This window comes from Scleropages formosus, chromosome 11 (genome assembly GCF_900964775.1).
Source record: "Scleropages formosus chromosome 11, fSclFor1.1, whole genome shotgun sequence".
In the NCBI taxonomy this organism is placed as follows: Eukaryota; Metazoa; Chordata; class Actinopteri; order Osteoglossiformes; family Osteoglossidae; genus Scleropages; species Scleropages formosus.
In genome coordinates, this window is record NC_041816.1 from 30,704,299 (window position 1) to 30,728,730 (window position 24,432).

General features: G+C 48.9%; 1 protein-coding gene across 2 annotated transcripts in view; it reads right to left on the reverse strand.

The window, feature by feature from the left end:
* Window positions 1-1,293: 1,293 nt before the first annotated feature.
* Window positions 1,294-24,432, reverse strand: part of LOC108924200 (serine/threonine-protein phosphatase 2A 55 kDa regulatory subunit B gamma isoform) — a 49,559-nt gene continuing 26,420 nt past the window's right edge. For both annotated transcript variants that reach the window (XM_018735423.2, XM_018735424.1), the window contains exons 5-9: window positions 23,305-23,482; window positions 16,157-16,321; window positions 9,807-9,976; window positions 8,589-8,680; window positions 1,294-4,180 (exon numbers count right to left, since the gene is read on the reverse strand). In XM_018735423.2, the coding sequence (XP_018590939.1) occupies window positions 3,889-4,180; window positions 8,589-8,680; window positions 9,807-9,976; window positions 16,157-16,321; window positions 23,305-23,482 (897 nt within the window). In that variant the 3' untranslated portion in view covers window positions 1,294-3,888. The remainder of the gene's footprint in view (window positions 4,181-8,588; window positions 8,681-9,806; window positions 9,977-16,156; window positions 16,322-23,304; window positions 23,483-24,432) is intronic.

Below are 24,432 nucleotides of genomic sequence, written 5' to 3' on the forward strand. Positions count from 1 at the left end.
AGGCTCAGTTTCCATCGCCTTTCAGAGCTGAAGCCCCGTGAGTCCGTCTTGGTACGGATGTCGCCCAGCGGGGCTGCCTCCTCGCTGTCCCCGCTGCCCTCGCTGCCCCAGCTGCCCCTGCTAGCATGAGAGACGTGCGTCAAATGTCACAGTCAGTTAAAGAAACATGCAGAATAGCAGGTGTCTTTTTATATGACAAAAAATGCTTGTTTTCCATTTTTTTTGTCTGCGAAGGGGAAGTTTAAACCAAACACACACACACACACACACATTTTCAGAACCGCTTATCCCATACGGGGTTACGGGGAACCGGAGCCTACCCGGTAACACAGGGCGTAAGGCCGGAGGGGGAGGAGAGACACCCAGGACGGGACGCCAGTCCGTCGCAAGGCACCCCAAGCGGGACTCGAACCCCAGACCCACCAGAGAGCAGGACTGTGGTTCAACCCACTGCGCCACCACACCCCCCTTAAACCAAACAAAAAAGTTTAAATCGGGGGTAAGTCTTGCCTCTCGAGTGTTTCATTTGAACTCGTGCGTTTCCACTGCAAGACAAAACTGAAACGTTCCACTTCCAAATTACACGGGAAACAAAAGAAATACTTTCATTAATGAGGCCTCGATGCGTCAATAGTTGTTATAAAATGTCAGGTACAGCAAAGACCCAGCTGTGACCTTTGACATCCCCCAGTGCAAATGCGGCCTGAGCCTCAATGTCGTGGACTCTGGCCACGAGGTGGTGCCCTTCGCCCCGCTAGAACATCTCATTACTCCGCAGGAAGGAGTTTTTCTGGTTGTTTCGATAGAGCGCTCCTCTCACCACGCCGACACGCTGAGCAACGTGCAGATATGACCATAGATCATAGTTGGGATAGTGACATGGGTCCTTTCTCGATGGTGACGACGGTGATGCCGTCAGCGAAGGTAGAGCAGCCACGGGCCTCTGAAGGTGCGAACGAGTGATCAGCAGGAGCACCTTGCCTGGAGATAGAATGTCCGGTCATGGAGGGTCCAGTTGTGGAGCCAGAGGGTCCCGAGCGCGGTATCCAACAGAGGCGACTGAGAAAAGTGTGACCCACGTCATGCGGTTGAACTGTAGCCCAGGGAGCTTTGAGGAGAACACTTATTACATGTTTAAAACAAAAACAATTTGCATCAGGTGCAGTTTTCACAATACCTGCAGTATCCCATTTTCACATACTTGCGGTAATTTGCGCGGTAGTTGAACGTTAACGCTCCTCTTAAAGGAACGGCGCCCAATAAAGGAAGACTCGTAGGCAGACTGTAGGGTGCAATTTTGTTGAAATCTTTATTGAAAAACTCATATTAACATATTTATAATTGTTCAGTTGACATTTTTGTTCTCTAAAAATACATGAAACAACACAAAGGAGGTGAATGTATCTAACGGCAAGAAGAAGAATGGAATGTAACAGTTGTACCGTAAGCCTTTTTTCGCTGGCCGAGCACAAGAAATAAACACAACGGAACACGGCCGAGACGCAGATCCTCTGCAGCCACAAAATAACGAACAGAATATTGGAGAAACATGTCATTTGAGCCCTGGAGATGACATTGTTCCACCCGGGACCTCCAAATTTTGGACTCATCACAGGTGACATGTTTAGGGTGGGACAATGAGGACTGGAACCAGTGGAGCTGAACATTCATTGAGAAGGTCACTGAGCTGAGGGACTCAAGTACGTCGGTAAACTTACTGTGGACCACCTGCGGTGCGCAGTTGTGGGACCTCCGTCAGCTATCGCCCAGTTTCGGGTCAAAGTTGCCCCACCGCGTGTTTTCAGCGATTGTACTCCTTGACGCACAAACGTACTATAGTACCACATTCCTCGTCCGTGTTATATTATCACAGCAAATATTTGTCATGTTGTTAAGAGAATCAACAGTATATACATGATTCCATTGAACCTTTTTAAGATTTTGATTACATTATTAATAAACATTCCTCATTCCCTTGATTTTTGTTTCTCATTGCCAGTTTTAAGCATTATAATGTACATTGCAACACGGGACAATGGCAGACATGCGTTTGTGCTTCCAAACAAAACATACAGTAGTTGTCATGGTAACTAGTGCCATGTGGTGACACAGCGTTGCAAGCCATTATACAGCAAGCACCCTGGTTATGGTCTGGAGAAGGCAGCCAGAAATCAGAAAATGGGTCATTTATTATCATGCATCACTGTCATTCTGTTGTGTCCCCCCCTGCCCCCCACGTGTTTATCCAGCACCTCAGGACTACTTGTGGATTTGCCCTTATGCGAGAGACACGGGGCAGTGCAGTGCTCTCCTCTCAGCTTGTCTCTCATCACCGGATCAGGACCACAGCTACCGCTTCTCCTCATCAGGCTCCTTGTGGCCGACCGCCGCTTGTCCTGCATCACTGCCTGCATCACCGCGAGCTCGTCACGCAAGGAAAAAAGACCCGACGGAAAAGATTAATACATTCCGACTCGTATCGTACCGTGTCCAGTAGCACCACCAGAAAAACGCAACACAAGGGGAGGGGAGTCATGTGCGGGGCCTTGAACCCCCCCACGGTGCCAGGTCCACTGTCAGAAATTTCGAAAGCTCCTGTGCCTATCCTTCGCCTGAAGAAAGAGGTCTTAGTAGCACATCCAGTGTTTACACACCTCTGCCAAACAACCAGGTACGGAACAGAAGGAAATACAGTTGAACACAGAGACAGAAAAAGATGGGGGGCAGCTCAGCAGTGCGACCCTGAAGCCAGGAGCTCTCGGAAACTTCTGGAATGTTTCATCTACTTCAGGATCGCACGGCTGAATTCTTGACGATGATCCGATGATGAATAATTAATGGAGGAAGAAGTGCGCTGAGAGCTGTGGAGACTGGAGACGCGACTGCTGTACCTGTGTTCTCCGCCACCTCAACAGGGACTGGGCAACCAAAACAAGATCCGGTGCGAAACGGAGGGATTTCAAACACGTGTCCCCTCGAGGCTTGTCGCATCGACGTACAGGAGCCTGCAGTGCGCTGTCAGTGAAGCCTGAAGAGAAGGAGGTGTAGGAACGTTTAAAATACCGCTCTTTACCCTGTGAGCACCCCCCTCCGCCACACCACCTCAGCTACAACAAGTTCTCGTATGAGATTAGCGAGGACATAGCAGGAAAAAGGGCTTCCTTGTTTTGTCCCCCAGGACAACGTGGGTCTTGGAATAAACACTACCGGACCTTCATCTGTCTCTGCATTGAGCTCTGTCCAAAGTGAAGGACGTGGCTCATGGTGTGACTGAACATTTCAGCCACCCCTAGCGTCCGAGCACTTGGACCTGCAACCGTTAGGTCTTAAGGGCAGCTTCTTGACCGCTATGACCCCCACTGCCCCTTCTGAAACGCAATGGTGGTGAACAATTTCCATCTTGCTGAAGAACGAATTCTTTGGAAAAATAAAGTTGCGATCATGAAAGAGCACCCAGTTACCTCCAAGTTTAGTAAGAGTTCTCAGGAATTACTCATGAATCAAATGCCTTTCCAACATAAAAGGTGCCGCCATGTAAGTGACTGCGGTAAATAGTTTGCTCTAAACTAAGCAAAACAAATGCAAGGAAAGAGTAACTGAGTTGCAGAGGAGATCACGAACGTGGAACAGATCCTGACAACCTCGATGAGCAGTCGGTCGAAGTCACATGCTTTGCCTTCTGTCCATCTGGGAGCTACAAGTCAAAGGTCATCGCTGGCCTTCCGGCCAGTGGTCGTCAGAAGCCCACATGAGCAACAGCGAATGAGCACTAGTGATAAAGCACAATCCACAGTTGTAACACAAAAATGCGCTGAGTCTGGGCAGGGTGGGGGGTTGGGGGGGCACAGAACAGCATTGACTGTTGGATCGGGCGCCGCCCTACAGACATTAATGCATCTCTGAGTTGACTTTGTCCTGGAAGATGTACAAGTTGTTTGTGGCCGCGATGGCGATAATGTTCTCGGCCGGGTGCCAGGCCGTGTGCAGAATCTTCTTGGTGAAGTCCAGGCTGTCCACGCTGATGTCGTCCTTCCGGCGCTTTCCGCCAGCACATACCCTCCGTGGTTTGAGCACCGCGCGCGGCTTGCTGCTCTCCCGCGACGCCTCAAGGGTCACATCCCGCTTGGTGTTGCGGTCGAACATCCGGAAGAAGTTGTTGTAGGCGCCTGTCATGATCACGCTGTGGGAAAGTCGGCAAGATAAAAAAGTGGACGTTAACGTAGGGCTCAGAAAGGTCAGAAAGGTCAAATGTCTGGGGAATCTCGTACCGGGAGACACTATAGATGAGCCGGTGTGACCGCGACAGGGTCTCAGACAGGCTGAGCGAGCGTCTGAAATTGTGAGGCAGTAACTAACTACAGTATTTTTGCAGTACGCTCTATGCCACCGTATTAGTTTTACCATGCTTATACCCGGCCGACCTCAGAGGGATTCATTCAGTAAGCAGTGCCGGCAGCTGCTTGTTGGACGCTCGCTTACCCGTCACAAGTGTGTTCCTCTCAGGCTGCCGTACGGCGCAGTAGGACGCAGCGCACGGCGATGGCAATAAGAAGAACGACTAGAGAACCGGGAGTGTGAAGTTGCACAGCGAATTGATGTGTTTAATAAATGTGTGTGTTAATAGCCGCGGAAAAACGTAATATAAGAGACCAAAACAATGATCTTTCAATGTTCAGTTCAAACATTTCACATGCTGTGGTTTCATTTACTGTCTGTGTTTTCACCATGTTCCTAATGTGTTACATTGACAAGTGGAAAAATTGTGTTTCTGTGGTGAAGTGAGGGGCTGAGCTTGAATGAGCCAATGAAATTCAGGTTCAGGTAAAATCGACCAATCAGGTCCCTTCCTTTCCAGTCCTCACTCCCTTCTCTAGGATATCAGGTTGAATGAGGGTTTGTAGGGCTGCTAGCATTCTGTGTGTGTGTGTGTGTGTGTGTGTGGAAGGTACCTGTGGGGCTCTGAAGGATTACACCTGTCAGCCACATTACAGGCTTGTCATGAACTGATCCTGGGAAGTGGGCCCTACCCCCTCCAGGGAAGGCAGCAGACACGCAAGTGACTAATGAACAGCACCACCCCCCACCCCCCACCCCGTTACCACACTAGCTCTGTCTGCATTCTCCCAGGGCGCATTATTCAAAGCCCTTCACCTCCTGTTTACGTCACCCCACCCCCCCCACACAAAGGGAGCACAGTTGCTCAGATTAAGCTCAGGATCATGAATTCGTGGCACCTGGGGGGGGTAAATTGATGGGCTGAGAGGGGAAGGGTGAAATGGAAGGCATTTGCAGTGCATTCATCAGTCAGCCTCCTTTTAAAATAACACAATGATCGTAGCCCCTGTAGCGAAACATACTGCACTGACATTAAATTGTAAACCCTCTTCAGTTGCCTAATGGTCAGTGTTTCATCACTAACACTACAGCTTCTTCTTCCTACAGAAGCTGTAATGTTCGTAATGAAACACTGACCATGCTGCATTTCCTGAACACCTCCAGCAAAGAGGCGAGGAGCTGTGGTTGCCAGGCAGGGATGCATTCATTGTCTTTAAAAAGATCTGGGAATGGCAGTTGATGTGAGTCACAGCGCTGTTGACCTGCTCCGGCGTATGGAAGGACGCCGCACTTGAGCATCGCTGATGCACTTCTAATTTTAGTTCACACGAGCGACGCATTCCGCTTTCGAACCAACGATGGCAGCCGGATAGAGCCTAGCAGGGGACCAGGACTCCTTTCTATCGCAGGCGCAGGCAGCAGCTGAAGGGGATTTACACACATGAAGAATCGGCGTCATTCATCAAATGGGAAAAGGCGAAGACGCTTCGCTACTCGCAGCACAGCAGAAGAGGGAACATCAACCGATTAGAGTAACCAATTTACACTCAAGTGATTAGAGTAACTGTCACATGTAGCTCTGACAAAGGACCATGGAGGAGCTTTCTTGGGCTTGATACTCGCTGGGGGGGTTGCTGGGATTATGGACACGCCCACCTTCTGACCTGAAGCCACTGTTAAAGGGGATCACCTTACTTCTGCTCACCTGCAGCAGCGGTGTCACAATACACTGATTTCACTTCGGTAGTTAAGGCATCAAAAGAGGAAGACAATTTCTAGAATGACAGATTAACAGCTGGATCAACATGTATGTATGAGTGGGTATGAATTGTGCCAGCTCCCTGCTTGGCACGGAGAAGGTGCGTCCAGGTCTGTGCGCTCAGGCAGCTCAACAGACCCATGATCTGCAAGATGTCCAGAAGCTACCGGGATGAGCAACAACGTGGACAAAACGATTGTCCAGACCAACTACTTGAAACGTCTCTTTCAAATCTGTGTTTTCATTCAGGATAGATAACCCTGGTCCAAGAGCTCAAATCCTAGGAAAGAGTTACTGATGTAACTTCTGGGAAAGGAGTTTGCGGTTGTCGTCTCATTAAATTATACGACTGTATGGGGGGATATGAATAAAGTAAGCAGTGGCAGCACCCATCACTGCTAACCAAATAACTCATATAAGTAATCATAAAATGAACAATCCAGTCACACCTGTACACTACTGGTACGCAGGAGGCACTAGAGGCACAGCTAATAATGACTAACTGTGATAATGACTGCTTGCATTACAGCCTAATAAATTCAATTAGTGATCAGCCTTCCTTATTACTGTCGGTGTGAATGCAGCTGCTTTACTTTCCAGTTCCTCCTCTGGAAAGCTGATCCGGAGAGGAATCACTGACAATGTACTAACCAAAGAGCATTAGAAGGTGTAAGGTTTAAACTCCATGATGCCTGATATGGCTTTTAATCCCTTTAACTGCCCCTTCCTTCCACCTGCAGCCCTCCTTTGATTGCTCACAGGTTTCATCATCGCTCGCTTGGCTTGGGCAGAGGCTGCGTTTAGCCCCGCTTCCTTGGGCTCCGTTGACCATTCTCAACAAGACTAGGCTGCTGTGAGCTCCTGAATCCCACGTGAACATTTTCAAGTTCCCATGTCCTAGTTCTTCTGAAGAGCACTATAAGTCATGAGAATACTACATCGCAACAGCAGGACCTTGCGCTCAGTGCAAGTGCTGAGCCTGGGATCGATCTATCGATCGATCGATCAATCAACAAAGCAGCTGGAAGAGGTTGGTGATCATTCTCTTCACAGCCGTCCATGTGTACAGTGTCTACTTGGGCCTTTTCACACCTGGAGGTAAAATGGTCAAACCTGGGTTCTTGTGGAAGAATACACCGTACAGCTGAAATACACACATGCATTTTCAGAACCGCTCGTCCCATACAGGGTCACAGGGAACCGGAGCCTACCTGGCAAGACAGGGCGTAAGGCCGGGGGGGACACACCCAGGACGGGACGCCAGTCCGCCGCAAGGCACCCCAAGCGGGACTCGAACCCCACACCCACCCGAGAGGAGGACCCGGTCCAACCCGCTGCGCCACCGTGCCACCGCACCACTATACCCCCTGTACAGCTGAAATAGTAGTAGTAAAAGTAGTAGTGGTAGTAGTAATAGCAGTAGTAGTGGTAGTCATAGTGCTACACTGTAACAAGTGCTGAAAAAATACACCTCAGAAGGAAGAAAAGGCCGGTGACGATAACAACATTCTTCACTAGACACAAAACTAACTTTCCCTCTTGCTCTGCTACTTGGTGGCCGCACTTTTCTGCACAGTCATGAGAACTTAACAGCTGAGCTGGCGCTCAAGGTATCAGCAGGGTTCCTTCCCTCTTCTCCTCTGACCGTCTTCTTACTGCATAGTGACACAATCGCGAAACAAACCACCTCTGTGATGCGCCATCCCTGTCACCGTCCCGGGGAGCGGGACCCCACAATAACCAGCAGGTGCCCTTGCTTGGAGCCGCTGGGAGGAATGTTTTGTATTTCCACAAAGAATTATTTAAGAAAATTAATAACCCTATGGTTTGTATGAGATAAACACGACAAAAAACCATATTTTTTTGCACTATCACCTGTAAAATCTCTTTACATTCCTATTTATTGAATTCAGCATATCGCTACAGTTTATCGCGGAGTGTTTTTACTTTCGTCGCTTGCCATGCATGACTGTAGTAGTGACAGTATACGTTGTCCTCTACGTCCACACTGCGGTCCAGGAGAAACACTGTTTCACTCCTGTTTATGTCCTAAACATATTGTGGGAATGACGGTAAAGTTGACTTCGATGTGCTCCGGTCCCCGTTCTGCACGTTAGCGCCGTCTTCTCCTGCCTTCCTACTCGCCCTCAACTTAGCGGTCGGTCCCACGTGTCCAAGTGTTGAGGAATTTATGTCTTTATGCTCAGCAGTATCCTCACTCCACATTTCCACAACCATTCTTTGTTTCTTCGCATCAGTCTCCACGTGTTCATGACAGTCCCACAGTGATGTAAACACACACGTGTAGTTCAGCATCTTATACCTGCAGCCTTTCATGCAGCACAATTCTCTATTTTAGCCAAAGGGAAATAACTTACGGACCTTGCTCAGAATTCCGAAAGTGTCTGGGGATGGTGTGGTGGAGCTCAGCTGTCTCAGCTGAAGGCATGAAACTGAAGAGTCAGTCTTTCCATGTGAGGAACAAACCACTCACCTGTCACTTCCATTCCAGGCACATTCAAATTTGTCAAAGATGCAGTCGTTCTCATACAGGGAGCAAAGTTTGCTGCGTAGGTAATCGTGGACCTGTGAGGACAGAATGTGACAACACCGCGTCAATACACCAGAAAACGAGCGAGCGAGTAATCGATCGATCGATCAGTACTTTATTTACGCTTGTGCGATAGCGTTCTGTTTCCGTCTCGCTCGGTGCTGCGCTGCGGGTCCAGCTGGACTCTGGAACGGGGTGTTTTTCCACCATGTAGCAGCACAGTGCTATAAATAGCCCCCAGGCGTGGCAGTGCGGTGACCACCCAGTGTAGCGGGCATCACGTCTGACACGTGTGCCTACGCACACACGCACACACACACGGAAACTCAGTCTCGCACACGGAGTGAAAAACAGGAATACCAACTGAGCCACATAGCGCACACCCTGAACACACACAGCCACCCTACACACAGGACTGGGGGGCTCCTCTACGCCTGAATGAAGTCCTGCGATATGTTTGAAAAACAGAAGAGTAGTTTTTAATCATCGCGTTACAAAGGGTTTCTGATATTTGCCTTCAGTGACGTCCCCTCTGATGGTCAGTTGGAAGCAACATCCCCCCACCCCCGGTGATAGAGTAAAGGTCCTCGATGCCTTGCCACATGCTTAGTGTGACTGATCAAGGTGTGCTATGAGTACTGTATGTATACTGTATATATATATATATATCTATCTATATACTGTGTATAGGTATGAGGTGTTAAAAATAACTGAGAAACAAAGAACTGTAGACAGAATGATGGAACGAAGAGCTCTGTGTCCTCTATACCATGTATGGATACAATAGTTTCCGCACTTGCATGGTAAACATACAGGAAAGTGTTGCTGTTTCACTGCAGCGGTGAGAATTTGTATAAAAGAACAAAGAGAAGTAACTGTAGTGTTATCTTTGTAGTTATAATTATAGTTATAATAGCCTTTGCAGCAGGAAATTTGTTTGGGCCCAATCCTTCTTCAGCACATGACTTGTACACCTGTTTGCACTGGCTCTTCGGTTCTCACACGACAGACGATGCACCTCCAGCGCGTTCGAGATCTGCGTCGCGCACACCGTGCCGTCGCGTGATGCTTTTGTTCTCAGCACAGAAATTTCACGTCGCACTCCGTAAGTCCTGCATGTTGAGAACCTGCTGAGAGAGCGCACGGAATCGGCGCGCTCACCTGGTATGTCTCCATGGGCTTGTTCTCCATGTTGAGGTCCCAGACTTTTACAGTGAGGTAATCTCGAGTGAGCAGGTAGCGCCCGCTGTGGCTGAACTTGACATCGGAGATGGAGGAAATGATCTCAGAGAAGAAGGAACGGTTGCTGGGGTCTTCTGGCTCCTCAAAGACTGGGGAAGAAGGGCAGGATGAAATACGTACAATATGTTGTTGTGCAAGAACAAGGCACTGGACCGCTTTCAGTGGAACGGTCATTTTTGAAGATATGTACCATCTGAATGTTGTCCAGAGCCAGTTTATTCCAAACACACCTTTCCACACGTTCGACTCTCTCTGTCACCACTGCATTTGCAGCAGATCATTATTACTGTACATTGTCCCACTTTAAAGCTGCCTGTAGTGCAGGAGAAATTGAGGTGAAGCCCTTTCTTTAACCAGAGCTTTAACAGCATAAGTCATGACAGCACATGGAAACATTGAGAGCCCATCCATCCGTCCATCCAATGGCAACAACCGCTTGACCTGAGAGGGGTCGCGGCAAGCCGGAGACTAACCCAGCAAGGCTGGAGGGGGAGGGGACGCACCCAGGACGGGACGCCGGTCCGCTACCCCAAGCGGGACTCGAACCTCACACCCACCAGTTCACTTCTACAATCATCGATTCAGTTCTGATTGAAAGGGCTGCAAATCGTGAAGCGATACTTATATTTATTGTATTTGACCATGATATCGTAACGACCCGCGTTACTGTGTTCAGGTGGGAAGATGTTTCGTGTAAATAGTTGCATTGTGGGTAACTTGAAAATAGCGTGTGTAACCACTGGGGGCACTTCTGGGGGAAATGATGGGGTGACTGCATCTACAAGCATATGGGGATGGAGCCTGGGGCATTAGGCAGGATGAGAAGGGTGGCTGGCGGAGCAGGTCCTGGAGGAAACGGGGTCCTCAGAACGAGAGCATAATTTCCCTGGTGCCGGTGTTCAAACAAATCGTTTGTGATGAACGCTGTCTCTCTTCACCCCATCCAATTGCTACCATATGTTGACTTTGCTCCTCTGAAAAGGGAGACATGAAGACACACGGACATATTTAGACAGGTGTCAGCTGGTCGGACTGAACCTGAATGTGTGTGATGTCATGAGAGGAACTGAGGTACAAAAGAGCGGGAACATCGCTGCATCGCCAGCACATTCGATGAATCAAATGCTGCGGGGGGGGGGGGCTGACAGTGAAGTCATTCATTCTGTGAGTTCAGCTGGGGTGGTTGGGATGGGGTGGGGCAGGGCAGGGGGACAGAATTAATTAGTGAGTGACAATCAGAAGTGTATGACATTTGCCATTCGTCCCCCCACACACACACACCCCACACACCCCACACGCCCCGGGGTGGATAGCTGTGACAGAGGGACGTGACGTCACGCGAAGCGTGAAGGAACAGCCTTGTGGCTCCTGTAGGAATTTACCTCACTTGTTCGCATCATCGATTCAGCTCCGTTTTCGTGTTCGGTAACACACAGTAGCTCAGATGTGTTCCGCAGGTGTCGACCCAATAAGTACTTTATGTGATTGCTTAGAGTGCTGAATTAAAAAATTATATTGACGTACTTATTGAGGATGTTAAAATGTGATCGAGAGTAGCTTTAATACAATTACACATTTTCTGAACCGCTTGTCCAATGCGGGGTCGCGGAGCCTAACCCAGCAACTCCGGGCGTAAGGCCGGAGGAGGAGGGGACACACCCAGGACGGGATGCCAGTCTGTCGCAAGGCACCCCAAGTGGGACTCGAACCCCAGACCCACAGGAGAGCAGGACCTGGTCCAACCCACTGCACCACCGCACCCCCATAATGTAATATAACAACCAGTTTTAAGGTTTGGCGCTGGGATTTCCGGAAAGTGCGTCTCATTTCCACGTGTCAACACTGCCATGTGAGGGACAGAGCGTCTCATCATTTTCAATCAACACCTGGACTGCGTGCTGCTCCTCCAGTTCCGTTCGTCTGGTAGCGCACATGGAGGTAGAGTAAAAACTAACCCTGTCTACTGTGAAACAAAGCTGAGAGAAGAGACGTAGGAGGGGCAGATCACTCTGCTACTGCTACACAGCTGAGCGACATGTGTTGTTCCACACCCTCCTAGAACAAGGAATCCTGAGCCACACTCATCAGTTGCATCGAGTGTAAACGAGAGGGAATCTTATGCTGTGCGAGGCTTCAGCTGACAGCGATGACATCTCCTGAGGGTCAACGAATGCTTTACGCAATGTTCCGACACTCAGGGAAGGCCGAACAATCGCTGGAGTCGGTGGAAAATTTCATTACGAAGTGAATCCGGCAACATCTAGTGCGGACAAGCGAAGGAGCCGCAGAAGGAAAAGAAAACAAACATACAGTATTTCCACTGGGAAGCAGTTGTGAAATGATTTCTGCCTTTCCGATGTGAACGGAGAACAGCCATCGCTACGCTGAGCAGCGCGGTCTGCAGACGACGAGTGCGGGGGGTCCTTCCTGGTTTCCCCTTCCAACGTACCGGCGGTCCTGCGGCGCGCCAGGGTAGCACACCCAGAGCATGCTTTACATGGAACTGTCCCCGTGAGAAGGACAAATAAATGCTCCCTTTCTTTCCCTTACATTCCCCATCCCCCACCCACTAGAACCAATTCTCAAAACAGGAAGGGCCTGTAGGTCAAGCAAAAAGTATGAATACACTGGAAATGGACACATTATTTAATCAGTCGGGAAAAGGATCACATACAGAGTGACATACAGCAAATTAAGCTGCATGAAGAGATTGGGCTGAGTGACCATTTATGGGTCCATTATGGTAAGAAACCCTGCCTTTAAGTTCCAAGGGACTTAAATCACTGTAAATCACTGGCATCCCCCCTCCCCCCACCTCTCAGCCTCCAGCTCGCCCAAAGGCCACCAGGCCATGATATTTTCCAGTAGGCTCAGCATGGGTCGATAGTCATTAGAGTTGCTGCTCTGCGCAATCCTGTCAGAATTCTTCCAGTTGCATTCTGCTCTCAGGGGCGTTAAAGGTCACTTGTTCTCAGGGTGATCACAGCACAAGCAACAAGAAAGAAAGGCAAAGCGAAAAACGATGCAGAACCTTGACGATGTCACTGGAGGATGACAGAATGTGGACGTGCTGTTGATAACGTTGCTCTCGCTTACGCCCAGTGACTTTCAATAGACGTGACACCGTTCAGAAGTCTCCTTACGTCACCAGAGAGAGGTCAAAAACTGGAGTTACACCGTAAATCCTGACTGGAGACTAGAAGGCTTCAGAGACCCTCGACCTTCGCATTAATCAGTCTGATCCAACAACGGCAGATGGATAGAAAAAGGTTAAGACACCTTTATTTGGATTCTGTAATTACAGATCAATATCTTTTGGTGCGGTGCCGAATCCCCTGGAGTGCTGTTGCACTGGCTCCATTGCACATGAATCTCACCTTCAAATCCTCACTAATCGTACCCATTTCGCCAGAGGCACGGTCCGTCGAAGAGGAGACACACCGCAGGATAACTCGCACAGAGCCGAATGCCGCCACACTCATGCTCGGAGACATCTTTCGGTGTTCGAGTCGCCCGAAAATGACAGCGAGATGCGTGTCGGAGGAAAACTCTCCTTTGGCCGAACACACTGGGTTACCGTGACATGGGAGGCGACAGCAGAGCTGCGTCTGCGTCACTCTCCGCTACATATGTACTCAAGCCCAGATGCAGAAGGCAGCCATCGTCATGGCAACCAGCGAATGAAAGTCATCCACGTTCGGCACTCACACGAATCACTACGAAGAGGTCGTCTCATCTGAAAGTGAGGAACTTCAAGGAGAAACCAAATAAAGCTGTTCTCTTCCTCACAGGGGCTGAACTGAATTCTGTGAATGTGGAGTAAAGAGACAAACCCCGGACCGATGCTGCTATCGCACCACACAAGGACCGCGGTCTCAGAAATGACAGGAAAAGGTTTTGCATGAGCTAAAGTGCATCAGTGCGCATTCCCTCTTTTACTGTTATTGAGCAATACCTTAATTTCCTTCTCCTCTTGGTGACAATCCCGTTTAGCTTCAGTTTCGACAGATCTTTAAACCGATTTGACAATATAACGCTGCTTGTGAAGTTACTACACCGGATTTCTGTTAAATTTAGAAGAGATGATAAAATCCTCCTCTTAAAATATAATTCATTATTTATTCTTATACTTCAGAATATAGTGGATGTCGTAAAAATATCCACGATTAAAAAGAGTTCATTTCTTTAACTTCGAGGACTCAACCTCTGGAATGATCTGCAAGGTAGTATCACAGATACCCTTCAGTCTCATCCTGGGGGCAGCAGGTAGCACAGAGGTTAGTGCTGCTCTCTTTGGACCCGAATGTTGCAGGTTTGCATCTCACCTCTTGCTGTTGTATCCTTGAGCAAGATACTAAGCCTAAAATCGCTATAGTAAAGCTACCCAGCTGTCTAAATGGGTAAATAATTGTAAATTAACTTAACATAAGTCACTTTCACATAGGAGCATCAGATAAATAAGTAAATATCTTTAAATCCAGGCTTAATACTTATTTCTTCACCTTTGTGTACTTTCTGTAGAATTATTATCGAACTGATTGATGAATGCGGCTCTCTTGCTCGTTACTATCCAGCACACTAACCTTTTGTCTGCTACCAGTTTGTTAGTAGTTACCTCCTTTCTTTTCTGTGGTGGCATTAGAGTCGCCTCTCATGTAGAATATTGATTTTGCCTGATCTTGCCCTGCTGCAAGGCCCTCGGTGCCACCAGCGTACTGTGCGGCCAGGAGCCGATGACTATACGCCGTACCATAACCGACAGGACCGGCAACCTGGACAACGAATTTAGCCTTCATAGAGTGCAGCTCAGTCTGGACGGTTATATCACTGACGTATGTCACCATATTAATATAGCCAGGAGGGATGGCAGCCACTGGTACTTAGACCCCAGAGGTTTACGTTTCTCCCTTTCTGCGCAGCTCGGAGACTTTTTACTTTCCCCTCCTCAGCTGCCAGCTGGCTTCCTCTATAGTTAAATACCTTTGTGTTTAATACCTTCTTACCTTTGTGAGATCATTAATTTTTATATCCCAGGATGATATGTCCATTCATTAGATGCAGGTTACCTTAAAGTACCTGTGATCAATAAGACCTCAGTAGGAGGTCGCGCCTTTAGTTATAGAGCACCTAAACCGTGGAATAGTCTATCAGTTACTGTCAGAAATGCCCCGTCCGTTTCTGTTTTCAAACCCCGACTAAAGACTTACATGTTCACACAGGCATTCCACCTCGTAATGTAATTCGACCTGCCTTGGTTGTTTATTTTATCACCTTTATAAAAATGCATTTTAAATTTACTTAAGTAACAAATTACTAACTCTCTCCTATCTTCTCGTTGAGCACCGCCTCGCTACATAAGACCTGAGGAGGCCGGCCAGTGGTGACAGACGAATCCCGTGCTGACGGAAGATGATGTCCATCTGCCACGACGATCGAGACGTTCCATGCCGAGCTGGGATCCAAGATACCATTTACCAACATTATCATTATTAATTTGTAAGCCCACACTGGCTTACAATTGGTACCTAATCTAGAATGCCCAGGAGGGGTGGGGAATCACTGGCCCGTGGACCCCCAGAGGTTTTTTTTTTTTCTCCCTCAACCTTCAGTTGGGAGTTTTTGTTCCTTTCCCCGGTGGCCAGTAGGTATACTTATAGCTCTATAATAAATTCTTCATTATGGTAGCCATTAGTCGACTGTCTTCTTTGTTTGTATCTGTTTTTCTTGCCCTATGTCCATGTTAAAGCGTTCTGTGTCACTGCATGAGAAGAGCGCTCTATAAAAATAAATTGAATTGAATTGAATTGAAATATACCTGTTGTTCATCATACTCCGTAACACTACATCATTCATTCCCAAAATGTCTAGTAAGTTCATTCACTGCTCCGTGCCACTCTGGTGAGTAGAGTGCTCTGTAAAAATAAATTGAACTGAATATTAATCGGCCTTACACACCCCGGGATCAATGTCCCCATCTGACTGTGCGATCAATGGCCTGAGAGAGCCTTTACCCGAACGTGAGAGAATATGTGTGGGTTTGTAAAGCAACAGCATTCGTTGCTGCTTTTCCCAGACAGAGAAGTTTCCAGTCTAATTCCTGAAAGGCCCAGTAAACTGTTTAGATCAGAATGCAGTGCTGTCTTGGGCATCAGTAAAGAATGTACTGTAAGCGGTGTGCAACAGAGTGGACAGTAGAGAGCGTACAGTGAAGAGTGTTCGGCGGGTGCGTTCGGCAGGCTGGGCCCGGCACAGAGGCGGGCGGTACTTACGCTTGGCGTGTTTATCGCAAAGAGCAGCTGCTCGCATGTCGCACAGTCGCAATGTTCCCTTACTGCTGCTGTACACAAACAGGTGGCAGTGATGCGGGTGGAACTCCGCTGCTGTGATCACCTCCGTCAGCTCCTCCATGTTGGCTGGCTTGATGTCTACAATGTCTGGGATGGAGGGTGGGAGGTCAAGGAGGATACGCAACACGAAGCAACGCAACACAACGCAGTAGGGTCCCAAGGCAAGCAGGTTGCCGTGGCCTAACGGCACCACAACGACTGGAGTGCAAACTGCCCAGTTCATCTTCGGTCACACATCGCTGGAATTAGTCCTGATCTCCCGACTGCCAATGTCCTGTAGAAAGTGACATGTCTGCAGTAGGAAATGAGAAATAAAGACCTGTTGCTCAGATCCGTCCTTGTTCTTGAGCTGCGGTCCAACAGCTGAAAAGCTCTTCCGACGTGTCTGATTCCCCAAAGATGAGCTGAACTGCAAACGTTTCAGCAGAAGCCCTGTTTTCTAGTGCCGTCCTACCGTTGTCCCTTTTCTGTCCTTCACCTCGTTCCTGCAGGCCTTGCCCACCCCTCTGTACACTCAGCACCTTAGTGAAGAATATGACCATCTTTACTTCACTAAATGTTTTTCTCTCCTTCTTCTTGGTTGCTCTGCTCTCTCAGTAATGATTCCCAAACTGAGACGTTTTAGCCGCTAGATAAACGGAGAAAGACTGAGAGCCATTAGCAGAGAATCAGGAAGCACAGCCGGGTAAAGCTTGGTCATGCGGTCAGGGAGTAAGAAAACAGGGTAAGGTCTCCGACACGCCGCACTCGTTGCTGACCTTTTAAACACAACGTAACTTTGTACATATTCTGTACTTACTATGCCTCTATTCATTATTGTAACTGTAACGTTTAGTCTTTACTGTCAATATCGGACGGATCATTGATGAACGGGTATTGACAGGTAACTGTGTGACCGCTGGACTACCAAGAGAAAAGAATTATTGTACGGCGTATTTCCGTGAAACTGGAATATTGTCTTTACCGCCAACATGTACACTTGGCCATATTTGTCATGCTTTTGCATTTATTCACTTAGCAGACACTTTTCTCCAAAGCAACTTACAATGGATACTATGTAGTGTTATCAGCCCACACGCAAAATTGGGGAACCTGAACAGAATGTCTTCGGATTGTGGGAGGAAACCCACACAGACATGGGGAGAACATGCAAACTCCACACAGCCTGAGCAGGAATCAAACCCATATCCTTTCGCACCACCCCGGCGCTGTGAGACAGCAGCGCTACTTGCTGTGCCACCCTGCCACCCTGCCACCCCTGCTTTTTCCCTCTGAAGTGATCAGTTATTCCTCAGGACCTGACATCATGCTCAGAGATGCAGTCCCTTGCTTTGAATTGTGTAGGATTTTCCAGACAGCCTCAGCTTCAAGATTTATTCAGTGTAAATGTTGAAACAGAAATTTTATTGGAAGAAAAGTGACATTTAGGAGAGGTATGATGTACGTGATGTCGGTACCACTTGACTCGACTGTCATTACCTGTCATTAAGCCTCCCTTCGTAGAGTTCACAGCAGTATGGACCTGCGACTTGTATAGAAACACCGCGTGTGTGTGTGTGTGTGTGTCTGCCTGGTGAGTGATGTTGGGTTAAGAGGAGACACTTTCAAGTCAAACAAATTGGACACCGACTGAGAGACAGCAGGGTTATGGAATTCCCAGAATGCATTAGAGATGAGTCTGTCACTTGCGTTCAGAGGAGCACAAAGGATGTGATCTGAGCCCAAGTCAGCCTGCAGTGTCAATACGGAGTGTCGCCCCCCCCCCCCCCAACACACACACACACACAGAAAGATAAAATATAGCGATGCGAAAGCACACATGTGGACACATAAATCGAAACACATAAAAGGAGTGGACGCATTAACTGTCAGAGGGAGGAAATATCATTACTAATGAAAACTCCATGACGTGAATTAGAATGTAGCCACAATGAATTATTGAAGCACCGGGCATAAATATTTCACTCCTTTTCTGGGTCAGAACACAGCTGTGCGGGAGACAGGGATACACCTGGGAGCTTCTCGGCTCCTGGCCTCATTGCGGAGCAGCGCGGCCACGTGCCGTGTCACACTCTTGGGGAAACAACGTCTCCTCTCGCAGGCACCGCGGCAATCCCGGCAGATCCGCCACGGAAGCGCGCGCGCACACACGCGCACATTCAGGCCAGAGATGTGTTCACAAGAAACTCCTGTCAGGACCTTCGGTGCAGTCAGTCCACTGGACCATTTTCCAGGAGCCTGCAAGCTGCGAACGGTGCAGCAGACGCTGCTTTAGAGGCTCTCTCTTCAAGAGCGTCTTAAATCGCCTGCTATATAGTTAGTACCTTTAACATTCTCTTCGGCGCATAGAGACGGAATCACATTTATAGCGAGATTCCCCGGAAATGGAGTTCAGCAAAGTGAATTATGAACAGAGAAAAATACTGAGGACTTTCACAGATTAGGAAGACTTGGTAAAAGCTGCAGGAAGCCTTGCGTCTGCTGTTTGGTTCAGTGTTGAACTACCTTGGGTGAATCAGCAGGTCACAGCTGTGCTCTAAAGAACAAGAGACTTCTCTCTTGTAAATTAAAGATATGACCTGCTTTATAGAAGAATGATGAACAAACGTTTGCCTCTGAGCTGAGATGACACAGTAACATCCATCCATCCATCCATCCATCCATCCATCCATCCATCCATCATTAGCTGACACCTTTATCCCAGGTGACTTGACATGTTATATTTGTACACCAATGTACAAATATTTACCCATTTATACAGCTGGGACATTTCCATTGCATGAGAAATACCCAACTTGTTTTTTTTGTTTTTTGGTGTTACGATTACTGTGCCATCGCTCAGGGATGCTGATCTGAAGGCACCAAGGGAGAACACAGCTGTGTTTTCACCATCTTTGCATAGAAATGCAATTATTCCAGAATCTGAAATGGATGAATCCAGATGCTACAAGGTGTGATCTATAACATTCCCTCCAGATAGCAGATCCCTCTGTTGACAGACTGCCCCTGCAGGATGTGCCAGAAAGGGGCTTTAAACAGAGTGAACGTTGCAAGAAACAGGATTGCAGACAAAAGTACTGACTGTTGAAGGGAGATGATATATAATGTTATTATATGGAGAGTAATTGTACAGTTTGATGTCTACAGAAGACACCTTATGCTCACAAAGACAAGAATGACCGCTGACCTCGGTGGCAAAAATTACAAGACGCATAAGAACAGCAGTGTCCAGCAGAAGCAAAGCTCTAAAAAGGTCTGAGGCAGCAGAATGGGAGCAACGGATGTTCTGACACAGTTACTCATGGAAACCCCCTTAGAGACAACACTCCCAGCCACAATCTCCAGCTCCCAAGTGTCCCCAGACTAGCTGTGAGATATAGTCCCCCCGGCACGTCCTGGGTCTGCTGTGGGGTCTCCTCCCGGTGGAACATGCCCAAAATAAGTCCAGTGGGAGACGAACACAGCGAAATTCTTACAACTTGGATGTCGACCTTAGTATTGAAACCGCGACTCTTTCGACCTCGACCGTCGCTCTTCAAACCACACCCACGCACCTCTGGACTCGGAGCCATAGCACGACCTGAACTGAGCCCGGCTTTAGAAAAGATCTCCTCTCTTCCGTTTGAAGAAACAGCTCATGGAGATCATGACATAATGTTATGGGATCACCACCCGCAAGATGAAGGGTGAGGGTCATATGCAGTCCCAGCCAAATGGCAGGTATGAGTAGCTTGGACACAGTTAACATTTACATTTATTTAGTTATCAGACACTTTACTCTAAAGCAACTTCCAATGAACTCTATGGAGTGTTACCAGCCCACACACTTTATTCACCACAGTGACTTACACTGCTAGATACACTACATACAATGGACCACTCACACACACACACACACACACACACACTCTGGAGAACCTGAACAGCATGTCTTGGGAATGTGGGAGGAAACCAGAGCACCCAGAGGAAACCCACACAGGCTGAGGGGGGATCAAACTCATGGCCTCTCATACCACCCAGGTGCTGTGAGACAGCAGGGCTATCTGCTGTGCCACTCACTGTGCCACTGTGCCACCCCTAAACTAAATACATATAAAAATAAATTAATATAAATATAAAATATATAATAAAATACAAATATATTAAAGATAATTCAAACTATAAAAAAATACGTAAATACTTCAGTGGTTGTATAAATTCTATACATATACAATAGATTAAATACATAACTGAGAGAACAAACAGTACTTGAATAAATGCAACGAATACAAGTCATAGAAATCGCTGTGATTTTCCGGCGTGAAAATAAATAGTATTTTTCCTCCACATGAGCAGGATCCTTCCATCATCTCTCGTTCCCCTTAGTTGTCCTGGTAACACATGACGGCTCGGTGATTCCACTGCACTTCACGCACGATCGGCTCCCGATTAGAGGATGACGCTCCTTTATCCGGTTTCTCCACCTTCCACCCCACCAGGCTGACACGCGTAAGTCTCCTCACCATCTTTACAGTGTAAATGAGATCCTTCAAATGGGTTTCTTTCCAGCGCCCTGGTGATCCAGGTGCACGTCGCCCCCCCCGCGGACTGCCGACAGGAGTCGCGTACACGCTGTTGACATGGGACACGCGCCAAATACGCGAGTAGCTGTGAACCGCCACTTCTGTCATGGCCCAGGTGCTTCGGCAAGTGACGCGGATGACCGTGTCAACAGCAGCACGTGGTCGCGAAGGTTGCGAAGCGTTGAGCTGCAGCCATTGTGATTCGGTTTCTGTTCATTGACCGCATCTGTGTCACTAAGTCAATTCTGCTAGAAAGCGACGAAGCTCTCGGGTTTTCTATCACGTCGCTACGCAAGGCGTGAACCCCAGCCGGAGGCTCCTTGGCCGGACGGACGCGGCACGGCGGAGATGCCGTCGCTCCAGCTGCGCGACTCCTTGAGCCCCGCGGCACGTCCGGTCCCTCAGACTCCGTCCACCAGCATCTCATCAAGGAGCCCTCGTTTGTTGCCGGGGTGACGGTTCGAGATGCCCTCGAAGCTCGAATGCAGAACGCGGACAAATCCAAAGCACGCGTGGCACGCGCAGCCGTCCCTCTGCCCTGGGCTCAGAGCAACGAAATACTCAGAGAGGACAAAAGCCGTCGGGTGAGTTAATCACAGAAGGTTCCGGGTTTTTCTGCAGGACTGGAGTCACCCGGTTCTTACAAAGTCATGGGGTCACGTCACGTTGCTGAACTGCTCGTTCGTGCAAAGCGGCCTTTAACTTTGCCTTTCTGTACAGCTGCACATTTTCCCCGAAACCGTTCAAGTGACTTTTAGCAGAAACGTTCAGGACAGAAGTGCGTGTCCCTCACCTCTGCGCCAAGCGCTGCCCCTTGACCTCAGACATATGCACATCATGAGTTATACATCCACATGACAGTTATTACACATACGATGATGTGGCGTAATGGAATAGATAAGAGCACGAAGTGAGTTGTCACAAATGTAACGCAATGCAGCGCTCGGTTTGACATGCCATGAGGTGGTAAAAGCGTCACATGAGGCGCGATTGTGCTCTGAGCGCGCAGCTATAAAAACGGTTAAGCCGAACACATCTGACGTGAATCATGACGAGAAGGAAATGCCAAACATGTGTCTCCGGAGCTCGGGAACGCAACGCTGCCGCAGGGCGCCACGGACAGCAGGCTGGACGTTCGCTGGCTCAGCTCAAGCCAGTTACGCACCCACGGTAACGCACACCCCTGTGTCATCAATAAAGGTGCGTCTAGAGAGACGCATCGAAGCAACAGCCCGTGTGACGAATCACGCATCTACTGCCGCATACCCGGCCCCTTTCCCCCAGGGCATCCCCCCCTCCTGTCCTTGGACCCCCGCCACCTGCGAACAACTGCCGGTGTCCACCTCTAGACCGTCACCCGTCAGCGGAACATCACAGCAGTCATCCGTTAAGCTGACGGGATGTTCGGGGTGTGCGCGGGGTCACTTTCGTGCATACGGTAGTTGCGGAGGACTGAGCCGCACTCCGCCGCTCCCTTCCTAGCGCACCGAGAGGCAGCAGACGCATATCTGGAGTCTGAGCCACACACAGTGGTAGCTGTTCAAAACTGACTATTTACACCGCTCAAGGTGCCCAAGGGGGGGTGATGCAGGTATAGGTACGGGGGTCCTGTACACAGCTGGTAAATTCAGTTGGCAGAAATTTAGAGGCTGAACTGAAGCGCCAATAGCACAGACATAAAGAATAAAAACTGTGTAGAGGTGTGAACGTGTATGGCTGTGTAACACAGCTTGTGTCAATAGTTTAGACAGGAATTTTAAACATAAAACAGGTGGCACTGTGACACAGAGAGTAGTGCTGCTGTCTCACAGCGCCTGGGTGGTGCGAGAGGATGTGGGTTCGATCCCCGCTCAGTCTGTGTGAAGTTTGCATGTTCTCCCCATCTCTGCAGGGGTTTTCCTGTGGGTGCTCTGGTTTCCTCCCACAGTCCAAAGGCATGCTGTTCAGGTTCCCCGATAGTGTGTGAATGACTGTGTGTTCCACTGATGTATGGATGAGTGACCCATTGTAAGTAGTGTATCTAGCAGTGTAAGTTACCGTGGTGAATAAGGTGTGTGTGTGTGTGTGTGTGCGTGTGTGACTTCCTCTGAAGTTGCTGTGGAGAAAAGTGTGTGCTGAATAAATGTAACGTGTACCTCATGTTTGCAGAAATAACAAGTAATTATTAGTTATCATTTTCTACATGAGTGAATAACAATTGAATGAGAGGAATTCTGACCCTTTTTTGGCAAAACTGCTTCAGAGCATCAATGCTGGAGGCCATTCGTTTATTCACAACTTTCAGAAGGACTTCCCACAACACCACTGGTGCTGGATATGAAAACCAGAGAAGCACAGGAGCATAAACTCCTTTCACATCATTCTATGTAAATGGTCAGTTTTACCTCTGTTACCTGTGTTACCTGTGTTACCTGTGTTACCTGTGTTCAGTGTAAGCAGAGGGCGTCTGGTGTGGACACATGTGCGAGCAGCTGCTCTGGCTGAGTAAGAGACGGGTGCAAAGGATACTGAAGCTGCGGTCAGTGATGGCCAGGTGCCACAGGTTGATGCGAAGGTCGTCGGCGGACATGTACGTTTCGCAGTCGCTGTTGACGGAGATGGAGTTGACGTGGTAGGTGTGGGCGTTGGCGAACACTCTCCTTGGACTCACCTCCACCATGAGGTCCATGGGCTTTAGCACCGGCACCTGGCAGTAGAGAGAAGGCCTTAGAACCGTCAAGCGCACGTTTACCGCCAAGATGAGGAGGCGCCCTTACGATTCTGAGATAAAGGCAACGGTCGCAGCCTGGATTTACAGCCACGGGAAAATCTAATGCGCTGACTAGCAGGTCCAATTGAAGTCCAACAGCACCATGTGAAAGAAGACCTTCCGGCAGAAATGAATCGTGCTCCCTGCACAGTGCCGTGCAAACGCAGAGGGGCAACGGAGCGCAGGCCCTTAATCACATGGCACGGGAAAAGGTGTTGTGTCCACCCCCATCTTGCAAAAGGAACCTCTGTTAACAAGGCAGGACTCACGGTGAGCTGCGCCCCCCCCTCCCCGCCCCCTTTGGAGCAGCTGGGTGACAATCGGACTTCATCGCACGTAGCGTTTAATAATTTTCTGAGCCGCCGTCATCTGCGTTACATTTCGGAGACACCTTGATATTTCGGACCGACGGGACGGGCAGCCGAACACGCCGGCGTCACCCTGGTACTTTTACACAGTGGCAGTGATCTCGTACCTGGCTGCACCAATAAGGTTCCGTCATCACGTCCGGTCCAGCCTTTGAAAGCAGCGGTGTCTTCTCAAACAGTCCCCCTCCCCCAGCTCACATGCAGTGGTGCCGTAGGAGCCCTTCCTAACAGTGACACATGTTGTCTGTCCCCACACGGGGCCTGTCGTCTTACCGCCGTCTCCGCTTAGCGCAGGGACAAGTGCGACGGCCCTGCTCTGCTGACGCACTTCCAGGCTTCTTAGACGCGGTAAACGCAGCAAATTTGCTCTCTCCTCGCCCACATCTGTGCGGTGGCACAAGGAATGCCTTTTGCAGGTTCGATCGTACACTCACCCGCAAGAGCGTGAGCTCAGACCATTGAGCTCTGAAAAGGGACCGAACGGGTCGCGTGTCATTTCCGAATAAACCAAATCATTAC